This window comes from Ursus americanus, chromosome 22 (genome assembly GCF_024610735.1).
Source record: "Ursus americanus isolate L20-20 chromosome 22, mUrsAme1.1.p, whole genome shotgun sequence".
In the NCBI taxonomy this organism is placed as follows: domain Eukaryota; kingdom Metazoa; phylum Chordata; class Mammalia; order Carnivora; family Ursidae; genus Ursus; species Ursus americanus.
This window is the reverse complement of record NC_142148.1, coordinates 43,097,812-43,116,146: the sequence shown is the minus strand read 5'-3', so window position 1 is coordinate 43,116,146 and position 18,335 is coordinate 43,097,812. Positions and strand designations below refer to the sequence as shown.

Sequence of the window (18,335 nt, the reverse complement as noted above, 5' to 3'; positions counted from 1 at the left end):
TCTGGAACTCCAAGTCTTTCTCTTTAACAAAGCAGCACCCCTGCCTGTCTCAACATGTTTCCCTGAGATTCTGAGTCTTACCCCTGGAGGCTGGGACTGGAGGACTTCCGCTGCCTCCTCCTCACTCAGACTCAGCTGGAGCCATATCGGGTGGGTGTGGAGAAGCCGGTCCAAAATGCTGAGCCTGTTGGAGAGGCTGTCATAGCCAGAGTCCCGTGGACAGGTCTTCACATCCTTTTCTTCGGAATAGCCATCATCCTTGTGTCTTACCATGCTAGGATAAAGAGAATTGGCAGGAGTTAAATGGCCACAGCCCCATTTCTCTGAGGAGAAGACCATCCTCCAGTCTTTAGGCTAGACCTGTCATCGCACATACGCCATCTTTCATCTCCACCTCACTTGTCTTCCCCTCCAGCCTGAAAGCTTTCTGGGGTCTGATGCCATATTAGCTCTCACTCCCTATCTATACTATTAAACAGAATACTGGACAGACCGGACAGACCTTCTATTTCTAACCCAGTTTCCAAAGGTTCTAAACATCCTGAATGCTGTTGAGTCTGTCTCTGGCATAAACCATTTAGCGCAGAACCCTAAATGCTATGTCCCATATGGTAGCACGTGGTCCTGTGGCTCAAAAGCATATATCATAAGCACAACCATGGCATGCTCTTAAAGCAAAAACAAAACATTCACACTCACTCATGCACACTCATTTCGTACCCAAATGAACTGGATCTTGTTTCTTTTCACATATCTAGGCATTTTTATTACTAATATTATTTGTAATAAAACCTCACAGTTGAGTAATGCTGTGCTATTTATAAAATTATGCTAACATAAGTTCATAATTGCCATAAAGTGGAAACAGCCCAAATTTCCATCACCTAATGAATGGATAAATGAAATGTGGTCTATCCATACAATGGAATTTTATTCAGTCATAATATTCATTCTTTCTTTTTATGAATGGAGTACTGAGCCATGCTCCAAAACGGGATGAACCATGGACTTCATGCTAAGTGGAAGCAGCTAGAGACCAATATCTTGTGATTCCACTTACACAAAATATCTAGACTAGACACAAATAGAGAAACAGCAAGTTTAGTTGTGGCTTGGGACTGGGGGTGGGGGTGGGATGGGTAGTGGTTGCTAATCAGTATGGAATTCCTTTTTGAGGTAAAGAAAATGTTCTGGACTGGGATGTGCTGATGGCTGTACAACTCTGTGAATGTGCTAAAAACCAGGGAATTATGCACTTTAAGGTCTAATCGTGAATGAAATCTCAATAAAAAAAATATATTGATTTCCATAGTTGCCTTTGGTGCCAACACTAACCCTGTGACTGAGTATGTAATCCCCCTTTTATGAATGAGAAAACTGGAGCCCAAGAAGATATTGGGCTGTCCAGAATTATAAACACCCATGAAATGGCAGAGCTAGAAATTCAAGAGGTCTGGTGTTCTTCCAACTTTGCAGGTAACAAGTAAGATCATGAACACAGGAGAGCTTGTATCTATGTGGTGTCTATTGTGTGCCAGGCCCTTTGCAAACATTCTCTCATTTCCTTTAAAACAGCCCCCAAAGGCAGGTACCGGGAATCCAGTGTTAAAAAATGAAGAGGGGGGTCAGGGAAGCCCAGACTGCTTGAGTCACTTGCGCAAGGCAAGGATACGCCTCTGGTGAGAGTGAGCAGGTGCGAATTCCAATCTAAGAGCGTTTGGCTCTGGCATCTCTTTCCCTCTACCACACCCTGGCTCTCAATGAGCTGGACATCAACACCGGCCCTGGAGTGGCCAGTGAAAAAGATCAGACCTGATCATTCACATTGGAAGGGGCAAGCTCAGGTTAGGGTTCAAATGGTCTTCAAACATCTAAACCCAAAGAAACGCAAATGTGTGGCCTGAATGAAGTTGTCAACATTGAGAATGATGGTGATAAAGCCAAATGGTAGGCAAGAGTGGGAAAAAGTTAAAAAAAAAAAGTGTGCTCTTCCCATGTGGACCACTCCACCCCTAAGAGGAGGGACTGAATATAGAAGAAGCCAACCTAAGGCGATCATTTTTGGGTAAGCAGGCTCAGGATCAATACCCACAAGGACAGTGCACGGGCTAGCCAGAGACCCCCATCCTAATGTCTTCCCTGCACGTTCTTGACTTTCTACATATCTGAAGAATCTCATGCTTCCACTCATGATTTACACTTGGTTTCCCCTTAAAGTTTCCCTTTACCTTTGCTACAACTTTCCAGATGGGAGAATCTGTGCCAAAAAAGAGCAGTTTCTCATTCTGCAAATGCCATTCCAGGGCCTCCAGGTATTTTGAAGTGAATCTTTACAGCTGTAAGAGCACACTCTTCAAAATGAGTTGGTGTTAAAATTCCTTTCACATGAAGTAAACGAGGCAACTGTAGAGCAGTGATTCTCAACGCTGGCTGCCTATAAAAATCGCCTGGAGCTTAAACATGTTTTGATGGCCAGACTGCACCTCAGATCAAATAAATCAGACATCTGGGGTGGGACAAAGGCATCAGAATTTTAAAAATTTCCCTAGGCAATTCCAGCTTGCAGGCAAGTTTACAACCACTGCATTGGACTGGTGCTTGAGCCTAAGAGAGAAATCTCCTGGGGCTTGTTGAGCTACAGATTCCTGGTTTCAGCCCCAGAAGGTCTGATTCCGCAGCCCTGGGTGGGGGTGGGGGAGGCTCTGCATTTCTAACAAGCCCCAGAGATGCTGATGCTGCAGTCCGAGAAACATTTGCTTGAGGTCTAAGAGCGAAATGCACACTTGAACTCAGAACCAATGAGGTGGGGTGGTTTTTTGCAGGGGGAGGGGTGCAGTGGTAACATGCCCCTGAAAGAATTCTCCAAACCTAAGTAAACCCTCCATCCCTGCCGTCTCAGCCTGTTGATATTTTACCAAGAGCAAATTCTACCATCTCTAACGCGGCAATCCTAACACTCCTGTGTGCGGTGAGTAAGTATGTGGATACTTCTTCCTTCCTTAGAAGGGCACATCCCGTGACACCTCAGTTGTTCAAGAGATAAAGTCTTTGTCCTAACAACAAACCTCAGCCTAAAAAACCCGGGCCCAGACAGGAAGACAGTAAATAAGATTCATGAGGCTTCATCAAGGAGCAACCATAAATTAGGTCTTGTCTTTGCAAATGACTAAGCTAACACCTTTCTTTACCAGTCAGACATTTGAGGTTTATAGTATATTATTATAAGAGAGATTGAAAGAAAGAACAAAAAAGACAGATTGGCATTTCTCAGAGGCAACCTTCAGCAAAGAACTAATAAGGGAAATAAATCTGTATTGGACGCTGTTGATGCCCTGCCCAGTTCCCCTTTACCAGACTGGGGACCCAAGCCCCCGCTGCCGTGGGTGCTGGCTGCCCCCTCGTCCTGGTCATACCTGGAAAGTTCCATGCTCCCCTGGGAGCGGATGCACTGCTAATAACATACTGAAACAGGGCCTAGAGGAACGGCCTTCCTGCCTGAAGGTGAGGCAACCCCGGGTGCTGTTTATGCGGCAGAGCTCCCTGTGGGATCTGGCTGCAGTTACCCTCCAACTGCCCTCAGATCTCCGCCTGGTTTCCTACTCATCCCAGACTGCACTGCTCACTCCTTCACGGGCTGTGTGTGAAGAGACCCTATCTCAGTAAATCATGGCACAAGAAGCTACACCTTGGGCTCTGCTTCTAGGGAATTCAACCTAAAACAGAAGTTGATGAGATTCATAGAAACCAGTGATTCTGAAAACAGATGCCTGCCTGCACATATGAAGGGGGTGCAAAGAATGAGCAGTTTAAAAATCATTGTGATATAATTCAGGAGATTCTAATGATGACATGGTCATGGTTGGCCGGCTGGTGAGACCCACCTCCCCTTCTGAACTTCGTCTTTCTAATCAGCAAGTGGTAAATAATGCCTCCACGTGGTGTAGAACTGATACAAGAAAGAATGGGTGCAACATCAGTTGGTGAAAGATTATTAGGGAACAGAACATTCACAGTCTTCAAATATCTGCCCACAGATCACTGATCATGAAGAGGAAAGGTACCCTGACAATGCTGAAATCTATGAGACACCATCTTTAAAAAAAAAAAAGATTTTATTTATTTATTTGAGAGAGAGTGAGCTAGAGACACGGTAGAGGAAGAAGCAGATGCCCGCTGAGCGGGGAGCCTGCCATGGGACTCAATCCCAGGACCCTGGGATCATGACCTGAGCTAAAGGCAGACATGTAACAGACTGAACCACCCAGTCGCCCCTGTGAGACACTATCTGAATCAAGCCATCAGCATTAACCCTTCAATGAACAGGCACCTGACATCATGCACCCCCCCCCCCGAATATATGCTCAGAGAAGGTTATAATAACATCTAAGTCATCTTCCTGACCCAAAACATGTTTAACCTGAATCTATACAAGAAAAAACAACCAGATAAATCCAAATTCAGGGACTTCCTGCAAAACCACTGGCCTGAACTCTTCAAATTATCAATGTCATGAAAAATTTTTAAAAGGCTGTGGGATTATTATAGATAAAAGGAGAACAAAGAGACATAAGAGAGATAACTCTATTGAGTACACAGAATTGATAACATATGGCATCAGAATAAAAAATAGCTATAAAGGACAATTGGGGATATTTGAATAAGGGTGTATAACAGATATACTGTATTAATGTTTAATTTCCTCAGTGTGATACTGTTATTTATGCAGGAAAATGCTCTTGTTCTTAAAAGATGCAAACTGAAGAATTTAGGGTCAAAGTGTGAAAATGTTGGAAAGTAAGTATTAAATGGTCAGCCTCCTATTCCCCTCCAAAAAAGTGTGTGTGGGGGGGAGTCTCAGAGGTAAAGGAAACGTGGCAAAATTCAACAACTGGTAAATTTGGGTGAACAGTACTATTCTTAACTATCCTATAATGTTTGATATGTCTCAAAATAATAGGTTGGGGAAAATGTCTACCATCTCCCTGGGTTTACGAGTATAAAATTCATTTATTTATTCAACTGTTATTACTATTTCCAAGCATCTAGCCCTGCTTTTATGGGGAGATAAAGCTCAGGTATGGATTCAGTGAGACCCACACCCACATGTGAAAATACTGGGCAAACCACAGAATGCCCCACCAATGTGCCTCTAGGAGCAGAGAGCATTCTCTGGGCAACTCAGATACTGTTATCTGCCCTCATGCCAACAGACCGAGGCCTCGTGGCTCTGAAGCAGCCCCGTGGATATTACACCTAGCCTGGGGGACAAGGCTCTCCCGCAACACCTACATTCTGGTCACACCCAATTTAAGGATCTTTTGAGTGTGGGAGGAGAACAGGCTTTCCACTTGGCTTTATTCCCTTCATTCCCAGGGCCACATGTTAGTAGCCTAGACAGGAGCAAGAAACTGCAGAAAGCGTGTTCTAATACAGGACGGGCAGAAAGGCACGAGTTCTATTTTTATTAAATTTTACAGAATCAAATTCATCTCAGAGAAAAATAATTTGCAGCAGACTTTTCAAATGATGCTCTTTCTTGCCCTAATCCACAACTCCAGAGGATGGCATGACCTATCAAAGCAGCTAAAAATGACCAGGGTCCCAAACATCACACAGGAGGACTATACTTTGACTTTACAATCCAGTCTTTTTTCAAACAAATGACACCAAGAACCAAGAAATATATAAAGTACATAAAACTTAGATGTAGTTTGTCTCTGTAGGAAAAAACACTGGTGTAGTAAATACAGCTAGCAACCTTCTATACATCAGAATCTTCCTTCAGCCATTGAATAGCAAAAATGAAGCTTTAGGGGACTAGATACAAGGCATAATGCCAAGTTTTTACCATCAACAAGGTGGCACCTTCCATTTCACTAATGGGTCTCAGCACAGGTGCAGCACTATGGATGGTTCTATGCTCAGACAAGGGGACAAACAAGTATACACAAAAAACAAAAAGCCAAACCTTCCCTGTGCACATTAGAAGCACACCTTCATTAGGCTGAACAATTATATTTTTCTTTTTATTTTTTTTAAGATTTTGTTTGTTTATGAGTGTGTGTGAGAGAGAGAGAGCACATGAGCAGAGGGAGGGGCAGAGGGAGAGGGAGAAGCAGACTCTCCGCTGAGCAGGAGGCCCCACTTGTGGTCTCATCTCAGGAGCCCGGGATCACGACCTGAGGACCTGAGCTGAAAGCAGCCACTTAACCGACTGAGCCACCCAGGTGCCCCTGAACAATTGTATTTTTTAAATGGACAATTTACATCAACCTCCATGATAGGATATCCTTGATTATTTTTTAAAGACAAAAGCCGTTTCAATTAAATACTTAAAATGTACTATGAATTTGTCTTTCTAAAGCAGACTGTTAGATCATAGTTCAACTAAAAAAGAGATGGATTTAGTTAATTAACAACTTCTAAAAACCTCTCATAGAATCAGTGGCAAGTCCTCTGGAATTAAATAAGGCCGGCGGTGACTCTAATCAAAGTAATCCTTCCCTAACCCACTTCTTACGGTTCCCTGGCTCATGCACAGGCATGTCTGCACATGTGCGTATGTGTGTCTCCCCACAAACATCCTCCTGCCTGCCTTGGAATCTGGTACTACTAAATGCGGTGTGCCTTCATGGAAAAGCCACTGCTATGTTTTATCTAGGTATTCTGTTTTGCTTCCACTTACAGAACTAATGACCTTGTCAATTGGGACATCTGGAGATATTTAGATGACCAAGTGAGCAGGATAGGTTGAAGGAAGGACTATCATGACCTCCTAAAATATAGCTTGGCTTTTGACTTTTGTCTTCTTCTCTACTATCCAATTCCTGGCCCCACACTCCTTCCCTGGTCTCCCGTATCAGGCTTTAGCAAGGCGTATCAGGCTTTAGCAAGGTGTGGAAGGTGATTCTCTCTTGGAAGGGGACTCCCTGCTTGCTTTGCCGGCTCCTTCCAGACCAATCCTGGCGATGCACTTGGGACTGAATAACCCAAAAAGGCCACCTCGGATTTGGATCTGAAGTGGTGAGTAGCAGGCTCCACCCTGGTCTTACCTGGATTTCCAGCAAAATGCTCCCTGGTAGCTCAATCTTTAGGAAGACTTGGTGCTCTTCCTGCAGCCTGAGTGCTAGGTCCCTGAAGGACTCCAATGGACCCTCCCAACTTTTAAGAAAACTAACAGTTTTTCCTTGTTTACATAGTAAGCGTCTAATAAATAGTCATAGAATGTATCATGACAAATTGATGGGGTTAATTATAATCAATAGGATGCTGAGCCCATCAATAAAACACAACAAAACAAAAATCAACAACAAAAGCAGAGCCTTGGCTTCCAAGGTGCTTTTGTCCAGGACTTCATCGTGGCTTAAGATTCATCACACTGCCTGCCTCCCTAACAAAGAGGCCCAGTCCTGCGACAAAGTGAGGAGCTCAAAAACAAAACCAAACCATATTTGGTGGGAAAAATTTTGATATGCTATAAATTCTCTATGGTTTATTAAAATTGACAATATTTCCCAAAGAACGTTGGCTACACCAAGGTCACACATGGAGGCACAGTTTTTATTTTAATGTCTAGTACTTATTTAAATTGCTGTTGTATTTAGTGTAGTTCCCAATTATGGCAGAGATATTAAATTTACTTCTTTTTCCCTAATTTTTTTTATTGTGGTAAAATATACACAGCATAAAATTTACCATCTTAACCATTTTTAAATGTACAATTCAGGAGGGTTATGTATATCCATATTGCTGTACAACCATCACTACCATCCACCTCCAGAATTCTTTCCCTTTTGCGAAATTGAAATCTATGCCTAATTAAAAAGTAACTCCCCCTACTTTGGGAAACCACTGCTCTATTTTAGGTCTCTATGATTTTAACCCAAGTACTTCATATAGGTGGGATCATACACTGTCTTTTTATGACTGGTTTACCAAATTTACTTTTTAAAATATATGTCAAAGGTGAGTCAATTTAATGACAAATGTTAGGTGCATAATAATAGGCAAGATGGTGCAAGAATAAGAGAAAAATTGTGTCACAGTGGGTGGAATTTGGGCTGAGACAATCTGGATTAAAACACAAGAATATTTCCCCTATATTAATGTTTATAAACCTTGCTCTTGGACTCAAGGGGGAAAGGATCCCCCAAAAAGCATCTATTTGCCATTGCTCAGCTCCATCCTTGACTGGGGTCAAGCTATTCTGGAGTGCCCACTGGACACTGGCTCTAGCCCCCTTGTCAAAACGAAGGTTGATCCTGTTCCCTCGCCATCTCCTGCAGCTGCAACCAATCTTTGGGCACACTGACTTCCTTCACCCACTGTGTATGCACCTCTGGGGCACTTACCCCATTTTGCTCTGCATTCCACTTATTTCTTTCACTAGCCTAGCTTCACCCCCAGGCAGGCATCGATCATATGCCTGCTCTATGCATGATGGGGAACTAGGTAGGAGGTCATCTGCAAACAACAGGTTTGTTCCTTGTGAGTGAGGAAGGGGAGAAGCTCAGTGGGCAACGAGAAACATCATGGGCACTAGGTCTCTCCATCAGCTTCTTCCTGGGTCCCCCATGCATAACCTCTGATTCAGGCCTTCCCTCAGCCAGGCCCAACAATAGAATCCGACTCCTCAGCTCCAGTCTCAGAAGACAAAAGGTTCTTGTCTCTGTGTTTATCAGGAAATGGTTGGCAAAAATCACCACAACTACCAAGATCCCCCTGGCCTTTGGCCATCTGAAGACCTGGGTCAAGAAAAGGAAGCAGTCCGAATCCTTCCAGAACAACAAATCCGAAGTGTTTGCAGCTTCTTCCTCACTTTTCATGAATTTCCTTTGTAGACAGCCCCTCCACCTCCCACCAGCCGGCCGGGGGTGCGCTTTGGATATAAAAGTCAACACTGAGTTTTAGCTGACACCCACTAACACAGGCATTAGTGATATATGCTCCATTCAAGGTTCCCAAATACAGAACGCCTCATCCCAACACTGGGAATAAGATTTAATTCCAACAAAGGAGGTTGACATGTACCAGCTGGTTGAGCACAGAGAAGATAGGAGTAGAAGAGTATTGGCAGGAAAGCTACCTTCTGTTGAAAAATCCACAGCGGGAACCCCATGCACACACCTACGGGGGCTTTAGCATTCGGATCTCAACAAAGTTCTCATTTACCTGGAGTCAGAATGCATCAACATGAGAATTTCCTGCATGTGTGAATCAACGTCAACATGCCAAGTTTTGTAAGGCATGCATGGTTTAATCTGGTCAAGTCCGATCCTGGCCTCCCCTCAGTTTCATAATCTCCAGTGGTTTGGTAGAAAGAGCAGTTGCAGTCAGCTGGGATTAAAGCCTCAGTTGTCTCTTCATAACTGTGAGGCCTTGGCCTGTTATTACAGGTCACTCAGACTCAGTTTCCCCATCTCTAAAGATGGAGTGTTATTGGAAAAAGGAATCTGTTACTAAAACAGACAAAGCCTGAAAAGAACGGACTCTAAGATTCTGGACTGTCCTGGGAGCTATGAGTAAAAGACTCTGTTCAGCAAAGTTTCCAGGATGTCTCTTTTACTGTCCCCTAATTTCCAGAAACTCAAAAAAGAACACAAAGCAACATGTTTCCATTCTAGGATACACAAAGACTATTCCATAAACACAGTTCCGGAGCTTGTTTGGTCAGCATTTAATGTGAACCTTCCTGAGGATTGCCCCTGGTGGTCCTTGCAGCTGGAATGGTCTCCGTCTGCCATTAGGGTCTATTCCCAACCTAGACTCTAGTGCTTGCCATCCTCAACTTACAGGTGGGAAAAAGAAAGGATGAAAAGCTTCCTCTCTTGATATTTCTGTAATGGAGGCCTCCCTTCCTCATTCTGCCCATGTGAAGATGTTACTTCAACGGGCCTCAAAGGCAAGAAAGGTACAGCCTGGGGCATGGCACTGCCCAAGGGCTCAGGCTTCCAGCTACAAGAGACCAATGCAGGAGTCATCCTAAGAATTAAGCACCAGACAGAAGTTGGCATCTTGTGTCTGCCATGGCCTTGCTCGTGGAGCAGTAGATCCTTGTCTATGTATCAATACGAAAGCAAGTACACTCCAAATATCAAGCAGTGGCCAACATGGCAGGCTTGGTGGGAGATGAATCAAGGGCTTCCTTGATCTTTTGGGGGAGAGAAGTGAGGGGTCTGCCATTGATGGTTTCTGAAAAAAATAGGAGTTGAAGAGGCCCCTTATGCAGAAAGACAAGAAAACAACAGCTCACACAGAAGAGATCCATCTGATAAAAGTTGCTTGTACAAGGACCAGTTCCAATTTCTGTTACATACATATATATATATGCACATGGAGCCAATGAAAAATTCCCAGAAAACCTGCCATTTCAAAAATACCTACTAGTGGGCACCTGGGTGGCTCAGTCCATTAAGCATCTGCCTTTGGTTCAGGTCATGATCCCAGGGTCCTGGGATGGAGTCCTGCATTGGGCTCCCTGCTCAGTGGGAAGCCTGCTTCTCCCTCTGCCCCTGCCTGCCACTCCCCCTGCTTGTTTTCTCTCTCTCTCTCAAATAAATAAATAAAATCTTTAATAAAAAAAATACCTACTAGTCACTGTCCAATGACATCTTACTTTTAATCATGAAAACACTTCTTTAGAATTTGTGAAGCTGAATTCAACCCCTACTCTGAAACATTTAAGTCTGGAGAGGAAGGGAGACTCAAATTCATTCTGGCCATATGTGGGGCCCTGGCTAATTTCTTGGTCAATAGAAAAATTACATGCCCGCCTCCAGGCAGGAGGAGGCACTGCCATTTTCAGAGAGGAGAAAGATCTGGACTTTTATGGCTTATGAACTTCCTGTCATTGAGTCTCCAGCTAGAGATGAAAAGGGCGGATATGGAGCCAATGCTGGCAGGGGCCTTCATTGGTTCCTGTAAAACTAAGAAATAGAAACAAAGAACATGTTGTCCTGGCTACCCTTGGAGCTGAAAACAGGAGAAGGAGCCAGGCAGGCTTTAAGTATTGGCCCGCTGACCTTTGACCCTGAGCAATGGCATGCACGAGGCTTCATGGTAAGGCAAGCATTTCATGGATTTGCAGTTCTTAGTGTTTACGTGCTTTTGGTTATACTAGTGTTATTTCACAGCTGGACTAAATCACCACTGCCTTCTAACCAAGCAAATATTTTGTGGCAGAATCAACTACCAATATAATAGCAAGGCAAGATCTGTAAAGGGTAAAACGTACCTAATCTAGAGTAGGCCATCATTAAAACTGTGTGCCCAAGGGTACTGCAGACAGGGAAGCCAGCTACTCAACTGGGAGGTGCTATCCCTCGACAAAAATGCAATCAATTTCTAGGACACACTGCATTTTCAGGATGATCAGAAACACCCTGGTTAAATCTGTGAAAATCATGCATGATCTGCCATCTAAATGCACATACAAATATTGGACAGATACACACAAAGGAAAAGAAATACGATAGTCAAAAAACAATCAAGAGTGGTTTTGTCTCAGGGATTCATGGTAATCTTTTTATTTTTTATATGATGCTTTTTCTACAGTGCACATGTTCTACTTGGTCATCAAAAAGATGACTCTTAAATGTTCTTTTTAAAAGTCTTCCCCATGGGGCGCCTGGGTGGCTCAGTCATTAAGCGTCTGCCTTCGGCTCAGGGCGTGATCCTGGTGTTATGGGATCGAGCCCCGCATCAGGCTCTTCCACTGAGGGCCTGCTTCTTCCTCTCCCACTCCCCCTGCTTGTGTTCCCTCTCTCGCTAGCTGTCTCTCTGTCAAATAAATAAATAAAATCTTTAAAATAAAATAAAAGTCTTCCCCAATATCATAGATACCACCAATCAAAACAGACTAAATAGATGTTTGGGCATATTTTATCTGGAGGCTTACCTCATTCTTTACTTAAGGTTAATGTGGGAGCTCATCTTTCCTAAAACACCTCTCACTTGGAATTACCAGCTTCCTCCGTCAGGTTCCCAGAACATCTAGTATACTCCACTATTATATCCTCATTCCATTACATGATACTTGTTTATAATCCTGTCTCCCTGCCAGCTCCACTGTCCAGGTATTTTAACAAACAGCACCTACCTAACACATATTTTTTTGAAGTTGAACTTAATTGTTGCTACATTGGTAACAATATAAGCAAAGAGTTGGTTCAATCCTCATAGAATTCCTTGAAACCATATCCCAAACACCCACCAGTGGCTTCAAATCAAGAAACAGTTTAAGGGTTTGGGGGGTTGGGGATGAATCAAGCTAGTTATAGCAGAATATCCTCAATGGGCATGACAGGAAAATTTAAATAATCTCTACAGCCAACATGGGGCTTGAATTCACGACCCCAAGATCAAGACTGAGCCAGCCAGGTGCCCCAAAGAAACTATACATTTTGATAACACCGAACACCCTTTTCAAGAGACTTAAGATACTGCAAGATATACCCAATACTCTGTAGCCAGTGATTATCGTAAGCTTCCCAGGTTCTGCTGAACCAGACAGGAGCTCCCAGGAAAGGAGGAAAACCAATGACAGATATGACTGATTTGTGACAGATATGACTGATTCTAGGGCAGTGGCCCACGCTCAGATGCTGTAGGCCCTGAGGATGAGCTCCCAGCCCTGAACCAATGGCCTGTGGCACATGCAGCTAAAAGGCAAAAGAGGAAATATTTGTTTTGCTGGCTAACAGTACCCATGACACAGACACTGTGAGAAGACAAAATGCAAACTGACTTCTGCATCTGATGACTTAACCTTGCTTCCCAATGACCTCATGGAGACACTCTCCAAAATCTTCCAAAGAAAGCAGGTATAGATTAACGAAGAATGATCACTTTGTATCTGACTTTTCAAGAGGAAAAGCTGGAAAGGAATAATGATGAGTGACATTAAACTCTGTGTCTAAAGTCACTGCAGTTGAGAATATCTATTTTAAAGAACATATATTTTTTTTAAATACAGGAAATTGCATTGGATGCAGATATATTGAGTTTCAGAGAAGAATTAAAACTCACACTATAGCTCTACTGGATTTATGCACATGCATTTCTTAGTTATGATGCAGCTAATGGCCTTGGCCAAATTAATTCATGAGATGCTGAATATTTCTGCATGTAAGTACTGAACAAAGTAAAGCATAAAGCAAAAGAATCCAAGACACGGGGAGAATTTCATTGGCTTTTTCTTCTGTTACAAGTTTATGATCTAAGATTCATAAGCAGAAATATAAACAATAAAAGGTACACAGGTATTTACACTCATAATTTCTGTATTGCCTTCTCTTTTTATCTCCTCCCCCCAAATAATCCTTTCCATAACTTCACACTTTCCATAAATATCACCTAATGAACCGGCTGTGAACATGACTCATGACTTTAGCCTTGAACTTAAACATGCAAGAATTATAAAATGATGCTCCAAAGAGCTCCCATTCCTGACTCCCACAGCACTGAGATACTGAGTACATACAGGTACTCTTACCTGTCTTCAACCATCATGCTTCTAGAAGCTCTAAATCCATACATCCATCCAAATAGCCAAAATGAAAAAGCAGCCAATACCAAGTGTAGACCGGGAGAACACAGCATTCAGAACTCCCATATGCTGTTGGTGGAAGTGTGAATGACTATAATGATTGGAAAATTTTGGGGCACCATTTACTGACTGTTGAATATTTAACCATCCTACAACCCAACAGTTCCACTCCCATATTCCTTACTGCGGTGTGTCACCAAAAAACATGCACAGGAATGTACATAGCAGCATTATTCAAAATAGCACCAAAGTGGAAACAATTCAAATACCCATTAACAGTAGAATGGATAAACCAATTGTTTTGGGTTCACACAATGGAATACTACACAAAACATGGAAAGAAGTCAGAGTTAAAAGAGCACATGCTGCATGATTCCAGTGATATGAAGTTCAAAAACAGGCAAAACGAATCTGTGGCAATAGAAGTCAGAGAGTTGTTGGCGGGTTGCTGAGAATGATCTGTCTCTTGATCTGGGTGCTGCTATGTGGTATGTTTACCGTTGAAGATTCATCTAGCTGTATACTTATTGATGGCTTTTTCTTAATCATGTTTTACTTCAGTGGAAAGTTTTTTGTTTTTTTTTTTTTTTTTAATAAAGCAGCACTAAGTGAGGATGGGTTTCTCCAGAAGGTCACAGAGCAATTACTATGGTCACCGTGGTACTTCAGGAGACTTACTGGAGTAGAACACTGAGCATCTCTTCCCCAGACTGTAAGCCACTGATCTTCTCTTCTGACCTTGTGTTCTAACATCGTTCAAGTGGAAAAAGTGAAGGGTTGTACCAGGGACCAGCAATCTGAGCTTCTTGTGGTTTGGGTATCAATGCCATTGCATAGCTGCTGGGAAGCTGAGAACTTCCTGGGGCACACAGTCCCTTCCAGAAGAAGTCAGTGGTGGTGACCAACTGCTACACACCAACTACAGTATGGGACAGAGCTGGCCAAAGAATTTTTGAATTCTGTGCATCTGATTCCGGGGTTGGGTGTAGAGTTTTAAGACCCTGGGCATCCCCGCCAGCAGTCTGCTCGGGCTGGAGTGCACTAGCAAGGTGACAAGAGGAGTGAGGGAAGTGAGGAAGAGGGCAAACAAAGGTAACAATTTGATGACCCAGTCCAGCCAGGCACCCTCCCCCCCCATCCTGCAAAGCCAGCCTGAGCCTCATCTCATGAAGTTGCTTTGTTCAATCCCTTTGTTCCACCTGAGGACAAAGGGAACTTCAGAGACTTCTTTTAGCCTAGAGGTGATGGGTCCAGATGTCAATGACAGTGGAGCACTGCCTATGTCTGGCCTACTGTACCAGCCCCAACAGAAAGCAGACTGTGAAATCATGGGGGAGGGAGAGGAAAGCACAAAGCCTTTATTTCCCCACACTCTAGTCTTGGGGCAACGAATGGCGAGAAGGAGGAAATAAGAAATAGCATTTAGAGCAGGAACAAGAAATCCTGGATCTCTCTCCTGGCTTCCTAGCTTCTTTTCGGTAAAACGCTAGCAGAGGGCATGGAGTTGATTTAAATCAGATGCTCCTTTACTGGCAGACATTTACAACAGCCCAGAACCCAGAAGTGATGGAGGAAGCATGGCTGGCACATAGCGGAAAGGTGCCCTGGTCCCTCTTCTTTGCTAGAGAGCCACCTTAGGGCCCATCGCACATTTTCAACTTTTGATTTTTTTATGCACCAGCTGGGGTCCCCTAATTGCTTTACAGGGTAATGTTTTGTTTCTGCAAGAGGCTTCTGATGCTTTAATACGTTTAGAATCTCCAAAGGGCTGGCATCTTTCATTTGTCCATTCAAATACTGAATGTATGCTACACACCAGGCACTATTCTAAGACCAAACCCACGCTCTCAGTTCGCTTCCCTCCTAGTGCTGGGAGACAGAAAATGCACAATTTAAGCAAGTGACCATATATGTCAGATCTGTACAAGTTCTATGAAGAAAAATCAAGTCAGCTAAGGTGACAGAAGAAATGAGGGTCCTAAGGTGAATACTTCCTGGAGGAAGGGCATTCCAGGCAGAGGGAACAGTAAGTACAAAGTTCAGGAGGTAGGAGCCTTCTGGACAAGGAGCTGGTGGGTCTGGAGCAGACCGATAGAGAGGGGAGAGGCTGTAAGAGAGGAGGGCGAGGGGATGTGAGGAGTTAGAGCCTGGAGCATCTCAAAAGCCATGGCGATGATTTTGGTTTTAATGAGTGAGAAATACTGAAGGGCTTTGAACAGAAGTGACATGACTTGGATTTGGGTTAATGAAAGTCAGATCCTTCTCTATGCTGCTTAAATAACAGCCCAGAGAAGGCAGGATGGGTGAAAGCAGAGGCACTGGTGCTGATGGGGGAACCTTACAGGTAGAGCTGCCAGGGTCTGGAGATGGGAGCACAGGTATGAGAGACAGAAAGGCAAGAGGGATGGCTGTGAGGCCCAAGAACCTGCAGCCATGGTCACTGGGATGGGGAAGACCAGGGAGGAAGCAGGGTTGTGAAAGGAAGCCAAGGGCCCGGTCTTGGCCTTGTAAGTTTGAGATGCCAGACGGGCTGAATGGACAGCTAGATGCAAGCATCTGGATTCAAAAGAGGACCAACCTAGGGATATAAGTTGGGAATCACCAATATACACAGGGTATCAAAGCCACAAGACTGGATGGGATTAACTATGAAATTACTCTAGAGGTCTGTCTCTTTTAATAAACAACATACTGTATTTACTCACTGCCAGCATTGTGCAAAGTTCTTTACAGTTATTAACTCACTTAATCTTTCTCACCGCCCTCAAGTCAAGCTCTATTATTATCCTCATTTAACTGATATGCACACAGAGGCACAGAGACTTTTAAGTATCTTGCTCAAGGTTAGTGGGAGACAGCAGCGGGGCTGGGGAGAAGAGAGGTTATAGGCTTAAGCTCTGGGTGCTCTCGGGTTAGGAGGTGAGGGAGATGAGGAGGAACCAGCTGGAGACTACAAGCAGCAGCAGGCGAGGAGAGAGGAAACCAGGAAGTATGGTGTCCCCAAAGCCAAGCCAATTGAGTGTCCCTGGAACAGAAGATAGATCAGACGCTGACAGGTCAGGAGGTGAGAACTGATCATTGGATAGAAAAGTGACATCTTTACTTTCACTAACCTGGTTTTGAAATTAACCTCCTCCCATTTTGAATGCAGGCAACAAATCCCAGTAGTTTGCGCAGTAGCTGAGACTGTCACCAACAGAAACCCCAACGTTTTCATTGTTGGTGAGGAAGTACTGTTTCTGGCCATCTTTGCTTCCAGATGACAGTAGTTCCTAGACCTTGTTATTTAATGTGTTAATAAAGAAGTACCTATGCTATGAAATCATGCATTTTAATAATTCTGATCATTCTACTGCAATAGAATTGTTTTCCTTCTGTCCTCCTACATATTTTATTTTAAGCATTTAAAATATTAATCTGAGAAGGGGGGCCATGCAACATGAAAAGGTTAAAGATTATCTCAATATTAACCACAAAGGAGTGACCAAAAGCCAAAGCGGGTGGAGGAACAGCATTCCTAACCTAGGGCACCAGTGAGGCACTTAGCCCGGCGTTCAACAAACGAAGGGACCACAGACACTTTGTGGTGACTGTGGCTGGGGTAGGTGAGGCTGTTATCACAGCTCACACTCGCCAAGGATGCCACAAAGGAAGGCGACGTCCATGCATCTGTGCGGCCACCAGAGCGTGCCCAGCCAAGGTCCTGAGGGAGGGGAGCAATCCTTCTTCGCTCTATAGTGGTTTCACTTGAGGTGGCTCCACTGCTCACACCCCCTTTCCTTTCCTTTCGTCTGCCCTTTGGGCTGCTCTACGCCAGGCTGACCTGTTTCCCTGTGGCCAGAGCTCTGCTCTGCTTTCATTTTGGAAACAACAGAAGGTCCTCTTTACCCTACCCTTCCAATATCTGGCCACCCGGACATTATCGGGCAAAACAGAGGAACTAACAGCAAAGTCACGACTCCCTGCTTCGGCAAAATCAGGGAGAGACCCTAGCACAGAAACCACAGCCAAATTAGTCAGACAGCTCCTGCATCAGTAAAATGAAGACCATCCTGGAGCTTTAGCTCATAGGGTAGTTAGGAGAGTCAACGAGCTGGCTGCTGTGACGCACTGAGAACAGCGGCGGGCACATGGTAAACACCGTATGCATTGTTCAATAAAGACACGCTTGCCCTTTCTCTTTCTTCCCCACTAAAAAAAGCACCAAGTAAAATGTGTCTGAAATTTCACAAATTCATTGTTAACCAACATAGCATTCGAGAATAAGTGACATTAATCTGAAAAACATAGTATTATGGAATGCTTACAGTCATTCTTAAACTTGAAAAGAAAAAGAGATGTTAACGACAAGATGGCAGCCCAGCTCTCCCAGCCCAGTATCTACTGCAGTCAGACATCAAGATCGTGATGTGATGGCCCCTGATGTACCATCACATCTTCCCGCGAACCTAACATCCCTGGGCCTTACACACAGGGGTGGAAGTGGAGGGGGTACTGCCACTGGTGTCTGTCTTCTGCAGAGCTTGGGGACTACCTTGCTGTGTTATGTTCCCTGGATGTGGGAGAAAGCAGCCACTAAAGCTCTCTTCTTTTCCCTTTGGCACCAACCCGATTCCCACTTTAATTTTAGTTCAACAATGCAAAGGGGAAAGGGAAATCCCCTGGCTAAAGTTCCACTTCCACGGAGTTTGGCACTATTCTGAATGTGAGGTGGACAGTCTTTAATCAAAAATCATTGTGCATTTGTTTAGTGTATGGAGAAAAAATTAGCCATTGAGGTCCAGGGAAA

At 43.9% G+C, this 18,335-nt stretch overlaps 1 protein-coding gene across 10 annotated transcripts in view; it reads right to left on the bottom strand.

The window, feature by feature from the left end:
- The window catches only part of RIN2 (Ras and Rab interactor 2), a 239,755-nt gene that overhangs the window by 42,459 nt on the left and 178,961 nt on the right, over positions 1-18,335 (bottom strand). For all 10 annotated transcript variants that reach the window (XM_045809820.2, XM_045809811.2, XM_045809827.2 and 7 more), the window contains one exon: positions 82-274. In XM_045809820.2, coding sequence (XP_045665776.2) covers positions 82-274 — 193 coding nt within the window. The remainder of the gene's footprint in view (positions 1-81; positions 275-18,335) is intronic.